The sequence below is a fragment of the Hippopotamus amphibius genome, chromosome 5 (assembly GCF_030028045.1).
Source record: "Hippopotamus amphibius kiboko isolate mHipAmp2 chromosome 5, mHipAmp2.hap2, whole genome shotgun sequence".
In the NCBI taxonomy this organism is placed as follows: domain Eukaryota; kingdom Metazoa; phylum Chordata; class Mammalia; order Artiodactyla; family Hippopotamidae; genus Hippopotamus; species Hippopotamus amphibius.
This window is the reverse complement of record NC_080190.1, coordinates 129,266,539-129,292,770: the sequence shown is the minus strand read 5'-3', so window position 1 is coordinate 129,292,770 and position 26,232 is coordinate 129,266,539. Positions and strand designations below refer to the sequence as shown.

At 36.9% G+C, this 26,232-nt stretch overlaps 2 protein-coding genes across 2 annotated transcripts in view; both read right to left on the bottom strand.

Annotated features, from left to right (window-relative positions):
* The window catches only part of SLC26A7 (solute carrier family 26 member 7), a 308,511-nt gene that overhangs the window by 219,175 nt on the left and 63,104 nt on the right, over positions 1-26,232 (bottom strand). The gene's annotated exons all lie outside the window — the stretch shown is intronic.
* Positions 1-26,232, bottom strand: part of LRRC69 (leucine rich repeat containing 69) — a 97,460-nt gene that overhangs the window by 22,960 nt on the left and 48,268 nt on the right. Inside the window, 1 exon segment of the mRNA XM_057734292.1 lies at positions 7,688-7,789. Coding sequence (XP_057590275.1) covers positions 7,688-7,789 — 102 coding nt within the window.

Below are 26,232 nucleotides of genomic sequence, written 5' to 3'. Positions count from 1 at the left end.
ACCTGGCTGTTATAATTAATGCTGCAATGAACACTGGGGTGCATGTCTTTTTGAATTAAGATTTTTCTCTGGGTATATGCCCAGTAGTGGGATTGCTGGGTCATATGGTAATTCTATTTTTAGGTTTTTGAAGAACCTCCATACTGTTCTCAATAGTAGCTGCATCAATTTATGTTCCCACCAAAAGTGCATGAGGGTTCCCTTTTCTCCACACCCTCTCCAGCATTTATAGTTTGTAGATTTTCTGACGCTGCCCATTCTAACTGGTGCAAGGTAATACCTCATTGTAGTTTTGATTTGCATTTACCTAATAATTAGTGATGTTGAACAGCTTTTCATGTGCCTCTTGGCCATCTGTATGTCTCCTTTGGAGAAATGTTTAGGTCTTCCACCATTTTTGGATTGGGATGTTTGTTTTTTTTTTTTTGATATTGAGCTGCATGGACTATTTATATATTTTGGAGATTAATTCTTTGTTGACAAATCCACTGTCACTTGCAAACATTTTCTCCCATTCTGAAGGGTATCGTTTTGTCTTGCTTACAGTTTCCTTTGTTGTGCAAAAGTTTTAAGCTTCATTAGGTCCCATTTGTTTACTTTTATTTTTGTTTTTATTTCCATTCCTCTAGGAGGTTGGTCAAAAAGAATATTGCTGTGATTTATGTTATAGAGTGTTCTGCCTATGTTTTCCTATAAGAGTTTTATACTGCCTAGCCTTATATTTAGGTCTTTAATCCATTTTGAGTTTACTTTTGTGTATGGTGTTAGGGAGTGTTCTAATTTCATTCTTTTACATGTAGCTCTCCAGTTTTCTCAGCACCACTTACTGAAGAGACTGTGTTTTCTCCATTGTATATTCTTGCCTCCTTTATCATAGATTAATAGACCACAGGTGCCTGGGTTTATCTCTGGGTTTACATCTTGTTCCACTGATCTATATTTCTGTTTCTGTGCCAGTACCATATTGTCTTGATTACTGTAGCTCTATAGTACAGTCTGAAGTCAGGGAGTCTGATTCCTCCAGCTGTTTTGTTTTGTTTTGTTTTCTTTTTCCTCAAGATTGCTTAGGCTATTCAGGGTCTTTTGTGTCTCTACACAAATTTTAGGACTGTTTGTTCTACTTCTGTAAAAAATGCCATTGATAATTAGATAGGGGTTGCACTGAATCTGTGGATTGCTTGGGGTAGAATAGTCATTTTCACAATGTTGATTCTTCCAGTTCAAGAACATAGTACATCTCTCCATCTGTTTGTGTCGTCTTTGATTTCTTTCATTAATGTCTTACAGTTTTCTGAGTACAGATCTTTTATCTCCTTAGGTAGGCTTATTCCTAGGTATTTTATTCTTTTTTGTTATAATGGTGAATGAGATTGTTTCATTAGTTTCTTTCTGATCTTTCGTTGTTAGTGTATAGGAAATCAAGAGATTTCTGTGTGTTAATTTTGTATCCTGCAGCTTTACCAAACTCACTGATTAGTTCTAGTAGTTTTCTGGTGGCATCTTTAGGATTTTCTATGTATAGTATCATGTCATCTGCAAACAGTGACAGTTTTACCTCTTCTTTTCCAGTTTGGATTCCTTTGATTTCTTTTTCTTCTCTGATCCCTGTCACTAGGACTTCCAAAATTATGTTGAATAATATTGGTGAAAGTGGACATCCTTGTCTTGTTCCTGATCTTAGAGGGAATGCTTTCAGTTTTCACCATTGAGAAGGATGTTTGCTGTGGGTTTCTCATATATGGCCTTTATTATGCTGAGGTAGGTACGCTCTATGCCCACTTTCTAGAGAGTTTTTATCATAAATGGGTGTTGAATTTTGTCAAAAGTTTTTTCTGCATCTGTTGAGATGATCAAAAGCTTTTTCATTCTTCAATATTTTATATGGTGTATCACATTAATTAATTTGCATATATTGAAGAATCCTTGCATCCCTGGGATAAATCACCCTTGATCATGGTGTGTGATCTTTTAATGTGTTGTTGGATTCTGTTTGCTAGTATTTTGTTGAGGATTTTTGCATCTATATTCATCAGTGATATTGGTCTGTAATTTTCTTTTCTTGTAGTATCCTTGTCTGGTTTTGGTAGCAGGGTGATGGTGGCCTTGTAGAATGAGTTGGGGAGTGTTCCTTCTTCTGCAATTTTTTGGAAGAGTTTGAGAAGGATGGGTGTTAACTCTTCTGTAAATATTTGACAGAATTCAGCTGTGAAGCCATCTGGTCCTTGATTTTTGTTTGTTGGAAGATTTTTAATCACAGTTTCAATTTCATTACTTGTGATTGTTCTGTTCATATTTTCTATTTCTTCCTGGCTCAGTCTTGGAAGGTTATACCTCTCTAAGAATTTGTCCATTTCTCCCAGGTTATCCACTTTTTTGGCATATAGTTGCTTTTAGTAGTCTCTTATGAGGCTTTATATTTATGTGGTGTCCATTGCAACACTTCCTATTTCATTTCTAATTTTATTGATTTGAGTTCTCTCCGTCTTTTTCTTTTTTTTTTTCTTTTTTCTCTCCCTCTTTTTCTTAATGAGTCTGGCTAAAGGTTTATTAATTTTGTTTATCTTTTCAAAGAACCAGCTTTTAGTTTTACTGATCTTTGCTATTGTTTTCTTTGTTTCTATTCCATTTATTTCTGCTCTGATCTTTAATATTTCTTTCTTTTACTAATATTGGGTTTTGTTTGTTCTTCTCTCTCTACTTCCTTTAGATGTAAGGTTAGATTTTTCCTTCAAGGTTTTTCTTCTTTCTTGAGCTAGGATTGTATTGCTATAAACTTCCCTCTTAGAACTGGTTTTGCAGCATCCCATAGGTTTTGTATTGTTGTGTTTTCCCTGTCATTTCTATGTATTTTTTTGATTTCCTCGTTGATTTCTTCAGTGATCTCTTGGTTATTTAGTACTGTACTGTTTAGCCTCCATGTGTTTTGGGGTCTTTTTTTAAGTTTTTTTCCTGTAATTTATTTCTAATATTATAGCATTGTGGTCAGAAACAATGCTTGATATGATTTGAACTTTCTTAAATTTATCAAGCCTTGATTTGTGACCCAAGATGTGATCTATCTTGCAGAATGCTCCACATGCACTTAAGAAGAAAATGTAATATGCTGTTTTCAGATAGAATATCCCATAAATATCAATTAAATCTACCTGGTCTATTGTGTCATTTAAAGCTTGTGTTTCCTTATTAATTTTCTGTCTAGATGATCTGTCAATTGGTGTAAGTGAGGTGTTAAAAGGTCCCACACTATTATTGTGTTACTGTTGATTTCCTCTTTTGTATCTGTTAGCATTTGCCTTATGTATTGAGATGCACCAAAACTGGGTGCATATATATTTACAATTATATCTTCTTCTTTGTTTGATCCCTCAATCTTTATGTAGTGTCCTTCCTTGTCTCCTGTAACATTCTTTTTTCTTAGTCTATTTTATCTGATATGAGTATTGCCACTCTAGCTTTCTTTTGATTTCCATTTGCATGGAATATCTTTTTCCATCTCCTCACTTTCAGTCTGTATGTGTCCCTAAGTCTGAAGTGGGTTTTTTGTAGACAGCATATATATAGGTCTTGTTTTTGTATCCTTTCAGTCAGTGTGTCTTTTGCTTGGAAGAATTAATCCATTCACATTTAAGGTAATTATCAATATGTATCTTCCTGTTACCATTTTCTTAATTGTTTGGGGTTTGTTTTTGTAGGTCCTTTCCTTCTCTTCTGTTTCCCACTTAGAGAAATTCTTTTATCATTTATTGTATGGCTGGTTTGGTGGTGCTGAATTCTCTTAGCTTTTGCTTGTCTGTAAAGCTTTTGATTTCCCCATTCAAATCTGAATAAGATCCTTGCTGGGTAGAGTATTGGTTATAGGTTCTTCCCTTCCATCACTTTGACTGTATCATGCCACTTCCTTCTGGCTTGCAGAATTTCTGCTGAGAAATCAGCTGTTAACCTTATGGGAGTTCCCCTGTATGCTGTCATTTTTCCATTGTTGCTTTTAATAATTTTTCTTTGTCTTTAATTTTTGTCAACTAGATTAGTATATGTCAGCTTGTTTCTCCTTAGGTTTACTCTGCCTGGGACACTCTGTGCTTCCTGTATCTGGCTGGCTATTTCCTTTCCCATTTTAGGGAAGTTTCAACTATAATCTCTTCAAAAATTTTCTTGGGTCCTTTCTCTCTCTCTTCTCCTCTGGTACCCTTATAATGCAAAGGTTGGTGCATTTAATGTTGTCCCAGAGGTCTCTTAGGTGGTCTTCACTTATTTTCATTCTTTTTTCTTTATTCTGTTCTGCAGCAGTGATTTCTAGCATTCTGTCTTCCAGGTAACTTACCTCTTCTTCTGCCTCAGTTATTCTGCTATTGACTCCTTCTAGTGTGTTTTTCATTTCAGTTATTGTATTGCATATCTCTGTTTGTTCTTTAATTCCTCTGGGTATTTGTTAAACATTTCTTGCATCTTTTTGATCTTTGCGTAGATTCTTTTTCCAAGGTCCTGGATCATCTTCACTATCATTATTCTGATTTCTTTTTTCTGGAAGATTGCCTATTTCCACTTCATTTAGTTTTTTTCCTGGGATTTTATCTTGTTCCTTCATCTGGTACACAGTCCTCTGCCTTTTCATTTTGTCTATCTTTCTGTGATTGTGGTTTTCATTCCACAGGCTGCAGGATTATAGTTCTTCTTGCTTCTGCTGTCTGCCCTCTGGTAGATGGGGCTATTTAAGAGGCTTGTGCATGCTTCCTGATGGGAGGGACTGGTGGTGGGTAGAGCTGGGTGTTGCTCCAGTGGGCAGAACTCAGTAAAACTTTAATCTGCTTGTCTATTGATGGGTGAGGCTGAGTTCCCTCCTTGCTGGCCTGAGGTGACCCAGCACTGAGCCTACAGGCTCTTTAGTGGGGCTAATGGCAGACTCCAGGAAGGCTCATGCCAATGAGTACTTCCCAGAACTTCTGCTGCCCTTTGCCCTGTGGTGAGCTACAACTGCCCCCTGCCACTGCAGGTGACCCTCCAACACCAGCAGGTAGGTCTGGTTCAGTCTCCTATGGGGTCACTGCTCCTCCCCTTTAGGTCTTTGTGCACACATTACTTTTTGCATGCCCTCCAAGAGTGGAAACTGTTTCCCGCAATCTTGCTGAAATCCTGAAATGAAATCCCGCTGGCCTTCAAAGTCTGATTCTCTGGGGATTCCTCCTCCTGTTGCCAGACCCCCAGATTGGGAAGCCTGACGGGGGCTCAGAACATTCACTCCAGTGGATGGACTTCTCTGGTATAACCATTTTCCAGTTTGCGAGTCACCCATCCGGCAGTTATGGGATTTGCTTTTATTGCGATTGCACCCCTCCTACCATCTCACTGAGGCTTCTCCTTTGTCTTTGGATGTGGGGTAGCTTTTTTGGTGAGTTCCAGTGTTTTCCTGATGATTGTTCAACAGTTAGTTGTGATCCCAGTGCTCTCACAAGAGGGAGTGAGTGCATGTCCTTCTACTCCGCCATCTTGAACCAATCCCAAATCTCTATAGTTTTTTGACAGTCCAAGTAATTTAATCAGTAATATTAGCCAAATAATGACTTTTACTTTATATTTATACAAATATAAAATGTATAATAAAGTTGTTACTTTTCGAAGAAAAATTCTTAGAGATACTTTTAACGATACCCAAATCATTTATATATTGTAAGTAAAAATTATTGCTTCTGCTAAATGCACAAAACAAAAACCCAAAACTCTTGTGCTCCTGGGTCCTTAAAGTTTTGAAAATGAGAAGGAAGAAATACTGCTCTCTCACCCTGCACCTGGGTCCCAGACAGAAGGTAATAGTCTTGTTCTCAAGAGCTCCCTGTAAGACCCCTGCCACAATGAGTTAACTGCTCATCCAGTCCCTTTCACAAACCAGAATCTCTTTCAACCAGAGACTACCCCTGTTTCCCTTTCCCTCACTTTCTGGCAGCCCCTCTCTGAGGCAATACTGCAGCGTGGAATCTGGAGTCCAACTACTTAGAATTGTATCAGCATTCCAAAACTTACTAGCTCTGTGAACTCAGAGAAATTAAATAATCTCTCCAAATCTCAGTTTATCTGTAAATCGGGAACAATAACTGTACCTACCTTTTAAGGGTTAATGGAGGACTAAATTAGTTCATTCCTGTTAAGTGCGTAGAACAGCGACTTGCCCATGTTAAACATAGTAAGTGTAGCTGTCTATTATTATTATTATTATTATTATTATTATTTTACTACTACTATTCTGAAATGCTTGATTCAAGGAGAACAATTAGGCTATAAGGAATTAAACAAATTAAATATTTCAGTTTATAAAATCATTTACAATTAAACTTCAAAGAAGTTTTTTTTTTCACATGTGAGTGGGAAATAATAATGTTTATGGAAATATAGGTTGCATTTCTGGAAAAGAATTTGAAAAGAGCTCATCAGACTTTAAAAGATGAAAGTTCTTTGGCTCAGCAATTTCACTCACAGGGGTAATATGGACATTAGAAGAGGATAGTCATCGTAGCCTTGTTTATAAAGGCCAAAAATTATAAAATTATTAATAATCTAAACAGTCAACAGTAGGAAAGTAGTTTAAAATATTATGGTATAATCATAAATCAGAATATTACTACATATCCATCAAAAAAGATATCATTGACTTATTTCTTATTGATTGGAAAGATATTCACAATATTTTGAGTGAAAAAAAAGGTCTCTAAATAGTATATAGAGCTTGAAATCCCTTTTGATAACAAAAACTTCTGGATTTATGGAAAGTTTTAGCAGAATAAACATCAGAGAGAATAGTGATTGTATCTCTGTATACTGGATTTCCAAGTATTTTTATCAATTTCTACTGCCTTTTTTCTAATTTCTCTAAATAAGCTTGTATTAATTTGTAAAATTAAAAAATTTACAATAAATTTTTTAATCAATATGGCATTATAACTAATATTTATTTTCTTCCTCATTCACCTGTATTTTCTAGTTTTCTGTATTAAACATATACTACTTGTACAATAAGGGGAAAATGCTATTTTTTTTCCAACTAAACCATTACACAAGGTTGGTTGTTTCTGTAGCCAGGAAACTTGATTCCTATGCAATTCTTGAAAGTTTTAAGACTATTCTGCATGTTCAGCTATAGACCTAAAAGGACCTGAGAAGTCCAGATTCACGACAGAGACTCATACTCAAATGTGAAAAGGTCTGCAACATTTAATTCATCTATGACCAAAATACACACAAAGAGAGTCCCCTATTCCTTCTTTTAATATAATCAATTTGTTTGCCAAAAGGGAACACAATTTCTGGATCATATTCATTCACCCACTAGGAATGGGGACAAGTGAAAAGGGGATGGAAGAGGCAAAAGACTCCAGTAAGGAAAATCAAATTTTCCTTAGATAATACTAAAAAAGTACTTGGAGGCTGAACTGAAAACAGATTCTTTTGTTTTCAACAAAATGTTTTCATCCAACAAAATGTTTAAATGTCTCTGAATTTGTTCACTCTGGAAATCAGATAGGATTACACTGGATCCTGCAAGTTAGTCAAAAAGATTATGACTAGGGTCCACAATGCCAATGGATTATGGTTGTATTAATCATTTGCTAGCTTGGCAAGAATGCTTTAGAAGAAAACGCTTTAAAACTTAAATCATGGCTTTAGTTTGAAGACCTGTGTGAATGATATAAGCCTTCACCTGTAGACTCCAAATATCCTCCTGTTTTACAGCATTAACTGGCTGCTTCAGGAACAGTGGGTTTCCCTCACAGTAGAACTCTCTCAGCTTCAGATCCTGAAACTTTCAAAACAAAATAAAAACTTCATTACACAACAAAATAAACTTTACATCTGAGCCTACATCTTCAATAAAATTAGGCTAAAATTATTTATGACTGGTATTTCACATTAATATTTTAACAGCAGGGCATACTCTAGTTATTAGAAGCATAAGAATCTATTTGTTGACATGGATGGCAATGACCTCAGAGGTCACTAGTGGCATCTCCCATAATAGACAGCTGAGAAAACTTGTTCAGGATCATAGAACTGGTTAGGAATAGAATTACGGGTAAATTAATCAAATGCTGGGAACAGTTTGCAAATAATATGTTTGTTAGGAACCAAGTATGATGAAAATTAACACTTTAATATACACCAAAATCTAGGTCTCAAATACTATCTTATGATCCATTCATTTATGATCAGTGAGGAAGGTAAGGGAAACAGAGGAACATCAAAAAATTCTCATTATATTGAAGTACAATTGATTTACCTGTTGTGCACAATGAAAATAAAAAGGAAAATATACAATTCACAATGATATTAAATCTTCTATAAAGAAATCCTAAATTCAGCTGGATTCTACCCCTTGAGTAGAAAAATAAGGAATTCTCTTATATTGTCTTTTTGTTTTGTTTTGTTCTGTCTTTTTGAATTACGGTTTTCTCAGGGTATATGCCCAGTAGTGGGATTGCTAAGAAAACCATAATTCAAAATTACACATGTACCCCAATGTTCATTGCAGCACTATTTACAATAGTCAGGACATGGAAATAACCTAAATGCCCATCAACACATGAATGGATAAAGAAGATGTGGTACATATATACAATGGAATATTACTCAGCCATAAAAAAAGAATGAAATTGGGTCATCTGTAGAGACGTATATGGACTGAGAGTCTGTCATACAGAGTGAAGTAAGTCAGAAAGAGAAAAACAAATACTGTATATTAATGCATGTATGTGGAATCTAGAAAAATGGTACAGATGAACCTACTTGCAGAGCATGAACAGAGGCACAGATGTAGACAATGGACATGTGGACACAGGGTGGGAAGGGAAGCTGAATTGGGAGATTAGGATTAACATATATACACTACCATATGTAAAATAGATAACTAGTGGGAACCTGCTGTATAGCACAGGGAGCTCAGCTCAGTGCTAGATGGATGTGTTGGGGATGGGGAAGTTGGAGGGAGGTCCAAGAAGGAGGGGATGTATGTACACATATAGCTGATTCACTTTGTTGTACAGTAGAAACTAACCAAAATTGTAAAGCAACTATATTCCAATTAAAAAAAAAATAATGGGATAAAAACAAAAATTGTACCAACAGAAAAATATATATATATTATGACTTGACTCCCAAGAACTCACGTGGTTTTCAAAGTTAAACACATTTAGGGAGTTACTCTTCTGAGCCTTGGTTTCAGCTGTGAAATGGGGAAAATAAGACCTATCTTCAGCGGTGTGCAGATAAAACAGTTCTCTGGAAAGAAAAAAGAAAAAAAAAGGCCCTGATTTGTGGCATGTTTTGATTCTACCATGTAAATACTCCTACTATGGCTGATTCCAGTTGACCAGAGATGTGGAAAACTGGCTTTTGTGAGCCAGGATGAAGTAGCGCCATTAACACCACTTAACCTCACATTTATGGAAGAATTAGAGGTATATCCTTGATTTCAGTCCAGGGCTTAAAACATAGCAAGCACTCAAAAAATTAAAAATAACTGATTTAATAACATCTTTCCAGGGCATCATGTCATTAGGTCTAAAATGTCTCATGAAATTTCTACAACATAGACAAGGTTTTAAAATAAAATACAGAGTCCAAGGCCACACTGGAATCATCTACAGACATTCTGACTTTCTTAATTCAGTTTCCTGTGTTATCCATCAACAAGGAGCAACCTTGAGAGTTGAATTCAACGGTGGTAGCCCCAAGTCAGTGCTGGGTGTGCTGAAATGAAAAGAGCACTTCTTGTGCTTAATGGAACCATTATTTTTTCCTTCTGGTCCTATAGAATAACATTCTATAATTTATACCTAAACTCCTAGTCCTTTTTTTAAAAACGGATACAAACTTGAGTAACTTGGTATATGCAAAAGCATTAACATATGTGCACCTCATTTCAAAGTTAACCACAGTTCATAGGGCATACACTTTTCTTTAGGGATCATGTTTCACTTCCTTCAAATCCTGTTACTATTTTTCCTTCAAACATGGTAATGAGTTACCCAACTTGCTAACTTAGTACACATAATATCAGAAAGAAATTATCTTAATGAAAAGAAATTGATTAATAATGAAATTCATTAGCATGTGTTTTGTAGCAGGTAAGTTTCAATAACCTGAAGTCACACAATCTCTCAATGTCCACTCTGAATACTTCTCAGAGAAACATTTTTTAATATCCTCTCTCTATATGCACTACTGGGTTTCCTGTCAGCCTAGACAGGAATAATATTCTTAACAGAATAATATTCTTTACTAGTATCATCACTCCAGCAGCATAATCTCTTCTGCTAATAAAATGTTGTTACAGCTTTTCTGAGTCTCTTAGCACAGGCCTACTCAAACAACCACTATTATAAATTTAATCTCAACTGGAATAATTTTGGCCCTTCCCTCCCCATCAGAGATCTACAGATATTTTTCATTGTTACAACTGGGAAAGGGTGCAGTATTACTGGCATCTCTTCAGTAAACACCAGGGGTGCTCCTAAACACTGTACAATGCAAAGGACAGACCCCACAACAGAGAATTATCAGGCCCGAAATAGTGTAAAATTTGGAAAAACCTTGGTTTAGAAGTACAAGGTCATAAACATTCACTGACCATATTATCTGGAAAGGGGATTTGCAGCTGGAGGGAAATGAAGGTTCAAATGAGGGTTTTTAATTTTTTTAACGTAAAGAAGACTTGATCATGTAGAAGGTAAGTACCAACATAGATTAATTTAGAGGAGAAAGAAGGAATAATTGAAAGAATAATGATCAGGTGAAGAACACAAAAAGACCTTTGAATATTAACATCTTTGAATTATCCTCTCCTCTGTGGCTAGAAGAAAAGATGCAGGTGTGAATAAGTTTGAAGGTGTGGAACTGGATGTGAAGGAGTCAGACATGATCCCTTCAATTTTATCTTTGAAATAGAGAACAAGACCACCTGCTAACTGAGTTGTGAAGCAAGGTGTCAATGTGGAAGGAGGTATGGAAGGTGGTAAAATTATGGAGTAGGTTTTGGAAAAGGAATTTAGCATGGGACAAGCAAAAATATTATATGGGGGTGCTGTATCCACACGTTTGCAGTAGTCCCTGTCCATAGACTGTGTGCACTCCTTTAGCACCCAGCAGTCCAGATACAACATTAAGAACCTGCAGAAGGATATGTCAGAAAGCAAGGGCATGAGCTCATATGCACTAAAAAGTAAATGAATTGAAGATGTGGCATATATATACAATGGAATATTACTCAGCTATAAAAAGGAATGAAATGGAGCTATGTGTAATCAGGTGGATAGACCTAGAGTCTGTCATACAGAATGAAGTAAGCCAGAAAGAGAAAAAACAAATATTGTATGCTAACTCATATATATGGAATCTAAAAAAAAAAAAAAAAAAACGGTACTGATGAACCCAGTGACAAGACAAGAATAAGGATGCAGATGCAGAGGATGGACTGGAGGACATGAGGTTGGGGGGGCAGGGGGTAAAGGGGAAGCTGGGACAAAGTGAGAGAGTAGCACAGACATACATATACTACCAACTGTAAAACAGATAGCTAGTGGGAAGTTGCTGTATAACAAAGGGAGATCAACTCGACGATGGGTGATGCCTTAGAGGGCCGGGACGGGGAGGGTAGGGGGGTTGTCACGGGAGGGAGGGAATATGGGGATATGTGTATAAATACAGCTGATTGACTTTGGTGTACCTTAAAAACTGGTACAAGAGTGTAAAGCAATTATATTCCAATAAAGAGTCAAAAAACAAAAAAAAAGTAAATGAATTGGATTGGGTCCTTTATGGTTTAGACCAGATAGAAAAAGAAATAACAGTACACAGTTTCAATGGACTAAGAATAAAAGGAAATGTAGAGGGACATGAAGTCTCAGTGATTTAAAAGGAAAGATATGGCTACAAAGTAATAAGAGAGCTGGAACATAGGAGGAACCAGGGACCAAACTGCCATGTTGGACTTTAATTCTTCATATTTAGAGCAGCAAAGATGATGCTGCAATCTAGACATGACTGTGATGATGCTGTGCTGAAGTAAAGACCTAAAAAGCTCATTAAAATCAAGGAACTTTGAGCCTATGTCGTCTGTATTGATCACCTTTACAAAACAACTTCTTGAGTAATATTCTCGAATATTTGGCTGTCTACTGGACATCTCCAGCTGGGAGTCCCACAATCACCATAAATTAGAACATTCAAAAATCGAACTCTTATTTCCACACCCCCCATTGTCTTCGTTCCTTTTCCTCATCACCCACATCAAATCTCCTACCATGCCCTGTCAATTTTACCTTCTTAAAATTTCTAGAATTTTTCCTTTCGTTCTATCCCCCATCCACCCAGATCCTCACCACCTCTGCACAATCTCTTCTCCTACTCCCTGCCCCAGCTACTAATCCTCTAGCTTCACTAAGGCCCTCATCTTATATGAATTATTGCAATAGTACTTATATTGGTCTCAGTGCAAATTTTTGCTGCTGAAGTGGTCTTTTAAAATGAGAAGCTGCTGTGATGAGGTGGATGGACCTACAGTTTGTCATACAGAGTGAAGTAAGTCAGAAAAACAAAAACAAATACAGTATGCTAACGCATATATGTGGACTCTGGAAAAATGGTACTGATGAACCTAGTGGCAGGGCAGGAATAAAGACACAGACATAGAGAACAGACTTGAGTACCCGGGGGGGAAGGGGAGGCTGGGACTAAGTGACAGAGTAGCACTGACATATATACACTACCAAATGTAAAATAGCTAGTGGGAAGCTGCTGCATAGGGAGATCAGTGCTCTGTGAAGACCTAGAGGGGTGATAAAGGGAGGGTGGGAGGAAGGCTTAAGAGGGAGGGGATATGGAGATATATGTATACATATACCTGACTCACTTCGTTGTACAGCAAAAGCTAACACAAATTGCAAAGCAATTATACTCCAATAAAGTAAAAGCAAACAAAACAAAAATTAATTAATTAATCATACCACCTGTAAATACTATGAGGTAATCATTGTTGAAAAGACTATCTTCATCTATCAGGTTTTAGTCTAAGAGCCATATCCTAAGTGACTATTTAATGCAAGCTCTAAATTCAGTTCCTAGTACATAGCTGAGGCCCAATAAATAATCAATCACACACAGCTCTCCCTGGGCACTCAAGATTTGCAAAAGCCTTCTTCTGCAGACGTGGTCAATTGTAATAAGTACTCCTGCAAAGCCCCAGGCCTCAGGAACAATGTATAAGTTCAGCAAGACTTTCTGTTGCTTCAGTCCAGCCTTAAGTAATGACAGAGATCAGAAGGGGGCTAATTTAGGAAGAAATTTGTTAATGTAAACAAGGAGAAGGGAGGCTGAGATTTCATATGAAATCAAAAACAGAACTGATAAGCAGGTGATGGCAAATAACCACAGAACCTTCAGACCATCTCAAAGCTTACAGAGTTACCTGTTAACAAGAATTGGAATTTATAAATATGCTGAGTTGACTTGTAAGGTGGGTAGGATTTTAAGTGTTGGGACTGTCATCCAAAAATACATAATTAGCAATTCTAAAAAAAAAAAAGAAGAAGAAGAAGAAAAGAGGACATGAATAAGATCTGTGACCAATGGGAAATTCAAGAAAATGGATGATAAACTTGGTATCTAATCAGAATTGTGGAGTGATTCAGCTGCTGATATCATTTGAACATAAGAAAGCCAAGAATTCTGTTGTGGGATCTCTCTCACACACTGTGCATGAGTGGGAGGGACTATAGGCAGAAAGTGATGTAAAAAAAGCATCTTTCAGTATCTATTGGATAGTTGACCCAAGAAAAGACCCTTAGAGGGAGCTGAAGAAAAGAGGCCAAGAGAAGTCTGCAGTGAAGGAGACAACTGAACTCCCAGGATCTAAGGACACACACACACACACACACACACACACACACACACACACACACCCCTTCTTCATTCTGGTGGCCAAGAAGAAGCAGCTGAAGGCCCTTAAGCTCAGGCTCCTCCCTGCCTTCAATATCCTAGGCCTTAAAGCTGATGGGACAGTAGCTTCAGCAGCCTCTTCAGCCACTCATCATTATAAAAAGAAAAATTGATCTGGGAGGACTTAATTGTTATCTTCTCACAATCCCCATCTATAACTTCTTTAGATCCCATTTCTATTCTTGTACCACCTAAGAACCAGTAACTGAAGATGCCTCTGTTTCCACTCTGCCCTGTATGTTCCACCCCCAACAGTGTGATCATAAAATGTAAATTAGATCACAGCACTACATAGCTCAAAACCATCTGGCACTACCTTGCTCAAAACCATCTCATTTCTCATTCAAAATGAAACGCAAGAGAAGAATCAAGATGGCAGAGTAGGAGGACGTGCGCTCACCCTCTCTTGCAAGAGCACCAGAATTACAACTAACTGCTGAACAACCATCGACAGAAAGACCCTGGAACTCACCAAAAAAAAACCACGCCACATCCGGAGACAAAGGAGAAGCCACAATGAGGCGGTAAGAGGGGAGCAATCGTATTAAGATCAAACCCCATAAATGCTGGGTGGGTGACTCGCAAACTGGAGAACAGTTATACCGCAGAATTCCTGAGGGTTCTGAGCCCCACGTCAGGCTTCCTAACCTGGCGGTCCAGCAACGGGAGAAGGAATCCCCAGAGAATCAGACTCTGAAAGCCAGCAGGATTTGATTGCAGGACCTCCACAGTAATGGGGAAACGGCAACTCCACTCTTGGAGGGCACACAAAACAGTGTGCTCACCAGGACCCAGTGGGAAGGAGCAGTGACCCCATAGGAGACTGAACCAGACCTACTTGCTGGTGTTGAAGGATTGCCTGCAGAGATGGGGAGCAACTGTGGCTCACCGAGGAGACAGGGGCACTGGCAGCAGGGGTTCTGAGAAGTGCTCATTGGTGTGAGCCCTTCCAGAGTCCACCATTAGCTCCACGAAAGAGCCTGTAAGCTCCAGTGCTGGGTCGCCTCAGGCCAAAGGACCACCAGGGTGCGAACACAGCCCCACTCATTGGCAGATAGCAGATTAAAGTGTCACTGAGCTCCACCCACCAAATCAGATTAAAATTTAACTGAGCTCCACCCACCCAGCCCAACCCACCATCAGTCGCTCCCATCAGGAAGCACCAACGAGCCTCCTAGACAGCTTCCTCCAAAAGAGGTCAGACAGCAGAATCAAGCAGTATCAGCCGTATTTCATCTTGTGGAACTGAAAATCACAGGCACAGAAAGACATATAAAATGAAAAGGCAAAAGACTTTGTACCAGATGAAGGGACAAGATAAAACACCAGAAAAACAACTAAATGAAGAGGAGATAGGCACTTTTCTGGAAAAAGAATTCAGAATAATGATGGTGCAGATGATCCAGGACTTTGAAAAAAGACTGGGTGCAAAGATCAAAAAGGTGCAAGAAAAGTTTACCAAAGACCTAGGAGAATTAAAGAACAAACAAACAGAGATATGCAACACAATAACGGAAATAAAAAATACACTAGAAGGAACCAATAGCAGATTAACTGAGGCCAAAGTGATCTGGAAGACAGAATGGTGATAATCACTGATGCAGAAAAAAATAAAGAAAAAAGAATGAAAAGAACTGAAGACAGCCTAAGAGACCTCTGGGACAATGTTAAATGCACCAACATTCTCATTATTGGGGTCCCAGAAGGAAAAGAGAGAGAGAAAGGACCTGAGAAAATATAGGAAGAGATCATAGTTCAAAACTTCTCTAACATGGGAAAGGAAATAGCTACCCAAGTCCAGGAAGCGCAGAGAGTCCCAGGCAGGATAAACCCAAGGAGAAACACACCAAGACATATAGTAGTCAAATGATAAAAATTAAAGACAGAGAAAAGTTATTAAAAGCAACAAGGGAAAAATGACAAATAACATACAAGGGAACTCCCATAAGGTTAACAGCTAATTTCTCAGCAGAAACTCTACAAGCCAGAAGGGAGTGGCAGGATATATTTAAAGTGATGACAGAGAAGAACCTACAACCTAGAATACTCTACCCAGCAAGGATCTCATTCAGATTCGATGGAGAAATCAAAAGCTTTACAGACAAGCAACAGCTAAGAGAATTCAGCACCACCAAACCAGCCTTACAACAAATGCTAAAGGAACTTCTTTAAGCAGGAAACATAAGAGAAGAAAAGGACCTACAAAAACATAAACAAAACAATTAAGAAAGTGGTAATAGGAACATATGTAATGATAATCACCTTGAATATAAATGGACTAAATGCACCAACCAGAAGACACAGACTGGCTGAATGGATACAAAAACAAGACCCATATATATGCTGTCTACAAGAGACCCACTTCAGACCTAGGGACACATACAGACGGAAAGTGAGGGGATGGAAAAAGATATTCCATGCAAATGAAAATCAAAAGAAAGCTGGAGTAGCAATACTCACATCAGATAAAATAGACTTTAAAATAAAAAATGTTACAAGAGACAAGAAAGGACACTACATAAAGATTGAGGGATCAATCCAAGAAGAAGAGATAACAATTATAAATATATATGCACCCAATATAGGAGCACCTCAATACATAAGGCAAATGCTGACAATTATGAAAGAGGAAATCGACAGTGACACAATCATAGTGGGGGACATTAACACTCCACTTACACCAATGGACGGATCATTCAGACAGAAAATTAATAAGGAAACACAAGCTTTAAATGACACAATAAATCAGCTGGATTTAATAGATATCTATAGGACATTACATCCAAAAACAGCAAATTACACATTCTTCTCAAGTGCACATGGAACATTCTCCAGGATAGATCACATTTTGGGTCATAAATCAAGCCTTGGTAAATTCAAGAAAATTCAAATCGTATCAAGCATCTTTTCTGACCACAATGCTATGAGATTAGAAATCAATTACAGGAAAAAAAATGTAAAAAACACAAACACATGGAGGCTAAACAATACACTACTAAATAACCAACAGATCACTGAAGAAATCAAAGAGGAAATCAAAAAATACCTAGAGACAAATGACAATGAAAACACAACAATCCAAAACCTATGGCATGCAGCAAAGGCAGTTCTAAGAGGGAAGTTTATAGTGATACAATCCTACCTCAAGAAACAAGAAAAATCCCAAATAAACAATCTAACCACACACCTAAAGAAACTAGAGAAAGAAGAGCAAACAAAACCCAAAGTGAGTATATGGAGAGAAATCATAAAGATCAGAGCAGAAATAAATGGAATAGAAACAAAGAAAACAATAGCATAGATCAATAAAACTAAAAGCTGGTTCTTTGAGAAGATGAATAAAATTGATAAACCTCTAGCAAGACTCATCAAGAAAAAGAGGGAGAGGACTCAAATCAATAAAATTAGAAATGAAACAGGAGAAGTTACAATGGACACCGCAGAAATAAAAAGCACCATAAGAGATTACTACAAGCAACTATATGCCAATAAAATGGACAACCTGGATGAAATGGACAGATTCTTAGAAAAGTATAACCTTCCAAGACTGAATCAGGAAGACATAGAAAATATGAACAGACCAATCACAAGTAATGAAATCAAAACTGTGATTAAAAATCTTCCAACAAACAAAAGTCCAGGAACAGATGGATTCTCAGGTGAATTTTATCAAACATTTAGAGAAGAGCTAACATCCTTCCTTCTAAAACTCTTCCAAAAAATTGCAGAGGAAGGAACACTCCCAAACTCATTTGATGAAGCCACCATCACCCTGCTACCAAAACCAGACAAAGATACTACAAAAAAAGAAAACTACAGACCAATATCACTGATGAATATAGATGCAAAAATCCTCAACAAAATACTAGCCAGCAGAATCCAACAACACATTAAAAGGATCATACAGCATGATCAAGTGGGGTTTATCCCTGGAATGCAAGGATTCTTCAACATACACAAATCAATCAATGTGATATACCATATTAACAAACGGAAGGATAAAAACCACATGATCATCTCAATAGATGCAGAAAAAGCTTTTGACAAAATTCAACATCCATTTATGATAAAAACTCTCCAGAAGGTGGGCATAGAGGGAAACTACCTCAACATAATAAAGGCCATATATGACAAACCCACAGCAAACATCCTTCTCAATGGTGAAAAACTGCAAGCACTCCCTCTAAGAACAGGAACAAGATAAGGATGTCCAGTCTTGCCACTCCTATTCAACATAGTTTTGGAAGTCCTTGCCACAGCAATTGGAGAAGAAAAAGAAATAAAAGGAATTCAAATTGGAAAAGAAGAAGTAAAACTGTCACTGTTTGCAGATGACATGATACTATACATAGAAAATCCTAAAGATGCCACCAGAAAACTACTAGAACTAATCAGTGAGTTTGGTAAAGCTGCAGGATACAAAATTAACACACAGAAATCTCTTGCATTTCTACACACCAACAATGAAAGATGAGAAAGAGAAATTAAGGAAACAATCCCATTCACCATTGCAACAAAAAGAATAAAATACCTTGGAATAAACCTAACCAAGGAGGTAAAAGACCTGTACTCAGAAAACTATAAGACACTAATGAAAGAAATCAAAGATGACACAAACAGATGGAGGGACGTACCATGTTCTTGAATTGGAAGAATCAACATTGTGAAAATGACTATATTACCGAAAGCAATTTACAGATTCAATGCAATCCTGATCAAATTACCAATGGCATTTTTCACAGAACTAGAACAAGAAATTGTACGATTTGTATGGAAACACAAAAGACCCCGAATAGACAAAGTAATCTTGAGAAGGAAAGATGGAGTTGGTGGAATCAGGCATCCTGACTTCAAACTATACTACAAGGCTACAGTGATCAAGACAGTATGGTACTGGCACAAAAACAGAAATATAAGTCAATGGAACAGGGTAGAAAGCCCAGAGATAAACTATGGTCAACTAATCTATGACAAAGGAGGCAAGGATATACAATGGAGAAAAGGCAGCCTCTTCAATAAGTGGTTCTGGGAAAACTGGACAGCTACATGTAAAAGAATGAAATTAGAACACTTCCTAACACTGTACACAAAAATAAACTCAAAATGGATAAAAGACCTAAATTTAAGGCCAGACACTATAAAACTCCTAGAGGAAAACATAGGAAGAACACTCTTCAATGTAAATAACAGCAAGATTGTTTTTGATCCACCCCATAGAATAACAGAAATAAAAACAAAAATAAATAAGTGGGACCTAATGAAACTTCACAGCTTCTGCACAGCAAAGGAAACTATAAGCAAGATGAAAAGACAACCCTCAGAATGTGAAAAAATATTTGCAAACAAATCAGCAAAGTATTAATCTCCAAAATATATAAACAGTTCATCCAGCTCAATATCAAAAAAATAAGCAACCCAATCAAAAAATGGACAGAAGACCTAAATAGGCATTTCTCCAAAGAAGACATATGGATGGCCAAGAGGCACATGAAAAGCTGCTCAACATCACTAATTATTAGAGAAATGCAAATCAAAACTACTATGAGGTATCACCTCACACTGGTTAGAATGGGCATCATCAGAAAATCTACAAACAGTAAATGCTGGAGAGGATGTGGAAAAAAAGGAATGCTCTTGCACTGCTGGTGGGAATGTAAATTGATACAGCCACTATGGAAAACAGTATGGAGGTTCCTTGCAAAACTAAAAATAGAATTACCATATGATCCAGCGATCCCACTCCTGGGCATATATCCAGACAAAACTATAATTCAAAAAGATGCATGCATCCCTATGTTCATAGCAGCACTATTCACAATAGCCAAAACATGGAAGCAACCAAAATGTCCATCAACAGATGAATGGATAAAGAAGATGTGGTACATACATACAATGGAATATTACTCAGCTGTAAAAAGCAAGGAAACTGGGACATTTTTAGAGACATGGATGGACCTAGAGACTGTCATACAGAGTGAAGTGAGTCACAAAGAGAAAAACAAATATTGTATATTAACATATATATGTGGACTATAGAAAAATGGTACAAATCAACCAGTTTGCAAGGCAGAAATAGAGACACAGATGTAGAGAACAAACATAGGCACACCAAGTGGGGAAAGCAGGGAGGGTTGGGGGGGAACAAACTGGGAGACTAGGATACCAAATTGTACACTCTAAATATATGCAGTTTATTGTAAAAAATTAAAAAATAAAAAGTTAAAAAAAAAAAAGAAATGCAAAGTTCTCAAGCTGGCCTACAGGACCCCATACTATTTCTGACCTTATATCCTACCATTCTCCCTCTTCCTTTTCCTCTCCCCCTCCATCCTCTTCCCCTCACCGTCCCGCTCCCTCTCCCTCCTTCTTTATTTCTCTTCCCTCTGGCAACATTGGCTTTCTTTCCAAACATTTTTCACCTTGGGGGCTTTGCACTTCCCTCTTCTTGGAACATTTTGGTCTCAGATTTGTCCATACCATTAAAATTCAGAATAAAATGAAATCACATGTTTAGCAGTTTGAGAGGGGAAACATTTATAACTCAATGATTTGATAACTAGAAAATTTTTCATTAATGTGCAAAGGCAATGGAAAGACATTCTCACATGCATAAGCTATATACCTTAACCAAAGAAAATTACTCAAGACACAGCAACTGAAAGAGGGTAACAAAAACCAAGAATTTGGGTAATACACTCATTTTGCCTGTCAAAATGCAAAGAATAAAAAGTAGAACACCCACTGCCCCAATACAAGCAAGATTAGCACAATCTGTTTTCTGCAAAAAGCAAAAATTTGCAATGTCATTAAAAAAGCCTGAAAATTATTTCTACTGTGTTAATTCTACTGATAGGAACTCATTCAAAATAAATATTTGAAATGGGAGCAAATATGTATACACAATATGGGTTTCTCAGAATTATTTAAAATTATAAAATCATTTCCTACATTAAAAAAAATTGTATACGTTATACTACACATGTAATGTTCAGGCACTCTGCCTTTTCTCTATATATATCTAGCAAAACCTAAGGTTGTGTCATCCCTGCGACTAGCTTTCCCTGTCTCTGACCCAAGCAAATAAGTGCTGTTTGTAGTTACACCTTAGGGTAAGCAAGAATCACAATAAATTCGCCTTCACCAACTTCCAATATGCCCTCAGCGGATGCTGAAAATTCTCCTCTAGTGAACATGCTAGTCAATACAACTCCATGTTTCTTTTGCTGGCTCATCTTTCTTTGCTGAGCCATAAAATAGTTCTCCACTGAGCCTAGCACATTCTCTTTTCACTTTATTTTTCTTCCCTCAGCAATCTTAACCACATCCAAGATTCAATGAAATCTCTATGCCAGGGACTCTGGCTGCACACCCTATAGCCAGCTGGTGACTAAAAATCTTCACCTGGATGTCTTTTTATTTTTTAGAATTTTTATTGAGATATAATTGAATATAATACACTGCATATATGTAAAGTGTACAATTTGATATTTTTTTCTTATTAGTAATGTATATATGGCAGTCCCAATCTCCCAATTCATCCCACCTCAACCTCCCCCACCTGCTTTCCCCCCTTCGTGTCCATATGTTTGTTCTTTACATCTGTGTCTCTGTTTCTGCCTTGCAAACCAGTTGATCTGTACCATTTTTCTAGATTCCACATATATGTGTTAATGTATAATTGTTTTTCTCTTTCTGACTTACTTCACTCTGTATGACAGTCTCTAGGTCCATCCATATCTCTACAAATGTCCCAATTTCATTCCTTTTTGTGGCTGTGTAATATTCCATTGTATGTATATGTACCATATCTTTTTATCCATTCATCTGTTGATGGAGATTTACATTGCTTCCATAACCTGGCTATTGTAAATAGAGCTGCAATGAATACTGAGGTGCATGTGTCTTTTTGAATTATGGTTTACTCTGTGTGTATGCTCAGTAGTGGGATTGCTGAGTCATATGGTAATTCTATTTTTAGTTTTTTAAAGAACCTCCATATTATTCTCCATAGTGACTGTATCAATTTACATTCCCACCAACAGTGCAAGAGGGTTCCCTTTTCTCCACACCCTCTCCAGCATTTATTGTTTGTAGATTTTCTAATGTTGCCCATTCTAACCAGTGTGAGGTGATACCTCATAGTAGTTTTGATTTGCATTTCTCTAATAATTAGTGATGTTGAGCAGCTTTTCATGTGCCTCTTGGCCATCTGTATGTCATCTGTGGAGAAATGCTTATTTAGGTCATCTGTCCATTTTTTGATTGAGTTGTTTGTTTTTTAGATATTGAGCTGGATGAACTGTTTATATATTTTGGAGATTAATCCTTTGTCTGTTGATTCGTTTGCAAATACTATTTCCTCCCATTCTGAGGGTTGTCTTTTCATCTTGTTTATAGTTTCCTTTCCTATGCAAAAGCTTTAAGTTTCATTAGGTCCCACTTGTTTATTTTAGTTTTTATTTCCACTACTCTAGGAGGTGGGTCAAAAAAGATCTTGCTATGATTTATGTCAAAGAGTGTTCTTCCTATGTTTTCCTCTAGGAGTTTTATGGTGTCTGGCCTTACATTTAGGTCATTAATCCATTTTGAGATTATTTTTGTGTCTGGTATTAGGGAGTGTTCTAATTTCATTCTTTTACATGTAGCTGTCCAGTTTTCCCAGCTCTACTTAACAAAGAGGCTATCTTTTCTCCATTGTATATCCTTGCCTCCTTTGTCATTAATTAGTTGACCATAGTTTATCGCTGTGCTTTCTATCCTGTCCCACTGATTTATATTTCTGTTTCTGTTCCAGTACCATATTGTCTTGATTATTGCAGCTTTGTAGTATAGTCTGAAGTCAGGGAGTCTGATTCCCCCAGCTCCGTTTTTACCCCTCAAGACTGCTCTGTCTATTCGGGGTCTTTTGTGTTTCCATACAAACTGTAGGATTTTTTTTTGTTCTAGTTCTGTGAAAAATGCCACTGGTAATTTGATAGAAATTGCATCGAATCAGTAGATTGCTTTGGGTAGCATAGTCATTTTCACAGTGTTGATTCTTCCAATCCAAGAACATGGTACATCTCTCCATCTGTTTGTGTCTTTGATTTTTTTCATCAGCGTCTTATACTTTTCTAAGTACAGGTCTTTTACCTAATTAGGCAGGTTTATTCCAAGGTATTTTATTCTTTTTGTTGCAATGGTGAATGGGATTGTTTCATTAATTTCACTTTCTGATCTTTTGTTATTAGTACATAGGAATTCAAGAGATTTCTATGTATTAATTTTGCATCCTGCAACTTTACTAAATTCATTGATTAGTACTAGTGGTTTTCTGATCACATCTTTAGGATTTTCTATGTACAGTATCAGGTCATCCACAAACAGTGGCAGTTTTACTGCTTTTCCAATTTGGATTCCTTTTATTTCTTTTTCTTCTGCAACTGCTGTGGCAAGGACTTCCAAAACTATGTTGTATAGGAGTGGTGAGAGTGGACATCCTTGTCTTGTTTCTGATCTTACAGGGAATGCTTTCAGTTTTTCACTATTGAGAATGATATTTGCTGTGGGTTTGTCGTATATGGCCTTTATTATGTTGAGGTAGGTTCCCTCTGTGCCCACCTTCTGGAGAGTTTTCATCATAAATGTGTTGAATTTTGTCAAAAACTTTTCTGCATCTACTGAGATGATCATATGGTTTTTATTCTTCAATTTGTTAATATGGTGTATCACATTGATTGATTAGAGTATACTTAAGAATCCTCACATCCCTAGGATAAATCACCCTTGATCATGGTGTTTGATTGTTTTAGTGTGTCATTGGATTCTGTTTGCTAGTATTTTATTGAGGATTTCTGCATCTATATTCATCAGTGATATTGGTCTGTAATTTTCTTTTCTCATAGTATCTTTGTCTGGTTTTGGTATCAGGGTGATGGTGGCCTTGCAGAACGAGTTTGGGAGTGTTCCTTCCTCTGCAATTTTTTGGAAGAGTTTGAGAAGGATGGGTGTTAACTCTTCTGTAAATGTTTGATAGAGTTCAGCTGTGAAGCCATTTGGTCCTTGATTTTTGCTTGTTGGAAGATTTTTAATCACAGTTTCAATTTCATTACTTGCAATTGTTCTGTTCATATTTTCTATTTCTTCCTGGCTTAGTTTTGGAAGGTTATACCTTTCTAAACATTTGTCCATTTCTTCCAGGTTGTCCATTTTTCTGTCATATAGTTGCTTCTTGTAGACTCTTATGAGGTGTTACATTTCTGTGGTGTCCATTGTAACGTCTCCTGTTTCATTTCTAATTTTATTGATTTGAGTCCTCTCCCTCTTTTTCTTGATGAGTCTGGATAAAGCTTTATCAATTTTGCCTCTTTTCAAAGAACGAGCTTTTAGTTTTATTGATCTTTGCTATTGTTTTCTTTGTTTCTATTCCATTTATTTCTGCTCTGATCTTTATGATTTCTCCCCTTCTACTAACTTGGGGTTTTGTTTGTTCTTCTTTCCCTAGTTCCTTTCAGTGTAAGGCTATATTGCTTGTTGCGATTTTTCTTGTTTTTTGAGGTAGGATAGTATTGCCATAAACTTCCCTCTTAGAACTGCTTTTGCTGCATCACATAGGTTTTGGATTGATGTGTTTTCATTGTCATTTATTTCTAGGTATTTTTTGATTTCCTCTTTGATTTCTTCAGTGACCTCTTAGTAATTTAGTAGTGTATTGTTTAGCCTCCATGTGTTGTATTTTTTCATTTTTTTCCTATAATTGATCTCTAATATCATAGCACTGTGGTCAGAAAAGATGCTTGATACAATTTCAATTTCCTTAAATTTACCAAGGTTTGATTTGTGACCCAAGATGTGATGTATCCTGCAGAATGTTCCATGTGCCCTTGAGGAGAAAGTGTATTCTGTCCATTTTCAGTAGAATATCCCATAAATATCAATTAAATCTATCTGGTCTATTGTGTCATTTAAAGCTTGTGTTTCCTGATTTATTTTCTGTTTAGATGATCTGTTCCTAGGTGTAAGTGAGGTGTTAAAGTGTCCTACTATTACTGTGCTACTGTTGATTTCCACTTCTATGTCTGTTAGCATCTGTCTTATGTATTGAGGTGTACCTATATTGAGTGTATATATATTTATAATTGTTATATCTTCTTCATGGATTGATCCCTTGATCATTATGTAGTGTCCCCCCTTGTCTCTTGCAACACTCTTTATTTTAAAGTCTACTTTATCTTATATTAGTATTCCTAATCAAGCTTTCTTTTGATTTCCATTTGCATGGAATATCTTTTTCCATTCCCTCACTTTCAGTCTGTATGTGTCCCTAGGTCTGAAGTGGGTCTCTTGTAGACAGCATATATATGGGTCTTATTTTTGTATCCATTCAGCCAGTCTGTGTCTTTTGCTTGGAGCATATAATCCATTTACATTCAAGGTAATTATCATTACATATGTTCCTATTACCATTTTCTTAATTATGTTGGGTTTTTGTAGGTGCTTTTCTTCCTTTGTGTTCCCACTTAAAGAAGTTCCTTTGGCATTTGTTGTAGGGCTGGTTTGGTGGTGATGAATTTTCTTAGCTTTTGCTAGGCTGTAAAGCTTTTGGTTTCTCTGTCAAATCTGAATTAGATCTTTGCTAGGTAGTGTATTTTGGGTTGTAGATCCTTTGCTTTCATCACTTTAAATATATTGTGCCACTCCATTCTGGCTTGCAGAGTTTCTGCTAAGAAATCAGCTGTTAACCTTATGGGAGTTCCCTTGTATGTTGTCATTTTTGCCTTGCTGCTTTTAATAATTTTTCTTCGTGTTTAATTTTTGTCAGTTTAATTACTACATGTCGTGGATTGTTTCTCCTTGGGTTTATCCTGCCTGGGACTCTCTGTGTTTCCTGGAATTGGCTGGCTATTTCCTTTCACATGTTAGGTAAGTTTTCAACTATACTCTCTTCAAATATTTTCTTGGGTCCTTTCTCTCTCTCTTCCCCTTCTGGGACCCCTATAATGCAAATGTTCGTGCATTTAATGTTGTCCCAGATGTCTCTTAGGCTATCTTCATTTCCTTTCATTCTTTTTTCTTTATTCTGTTCCACAGCAGTGATTTCCACCATTCTGTCTTCCAGGTCACTTATCCGTTTTTCTGCCTCATTTATTATTAATTCCGTCTAGTGTATTTTTCATTTCAGTTATTGTATTGTTCATGTTTGTTGTTTTAATTCTTCTGGGTCTTTTTTAAACATTTCTTGCATCTTCTCCAAGGTTCTGGATGTTCTTCACTATC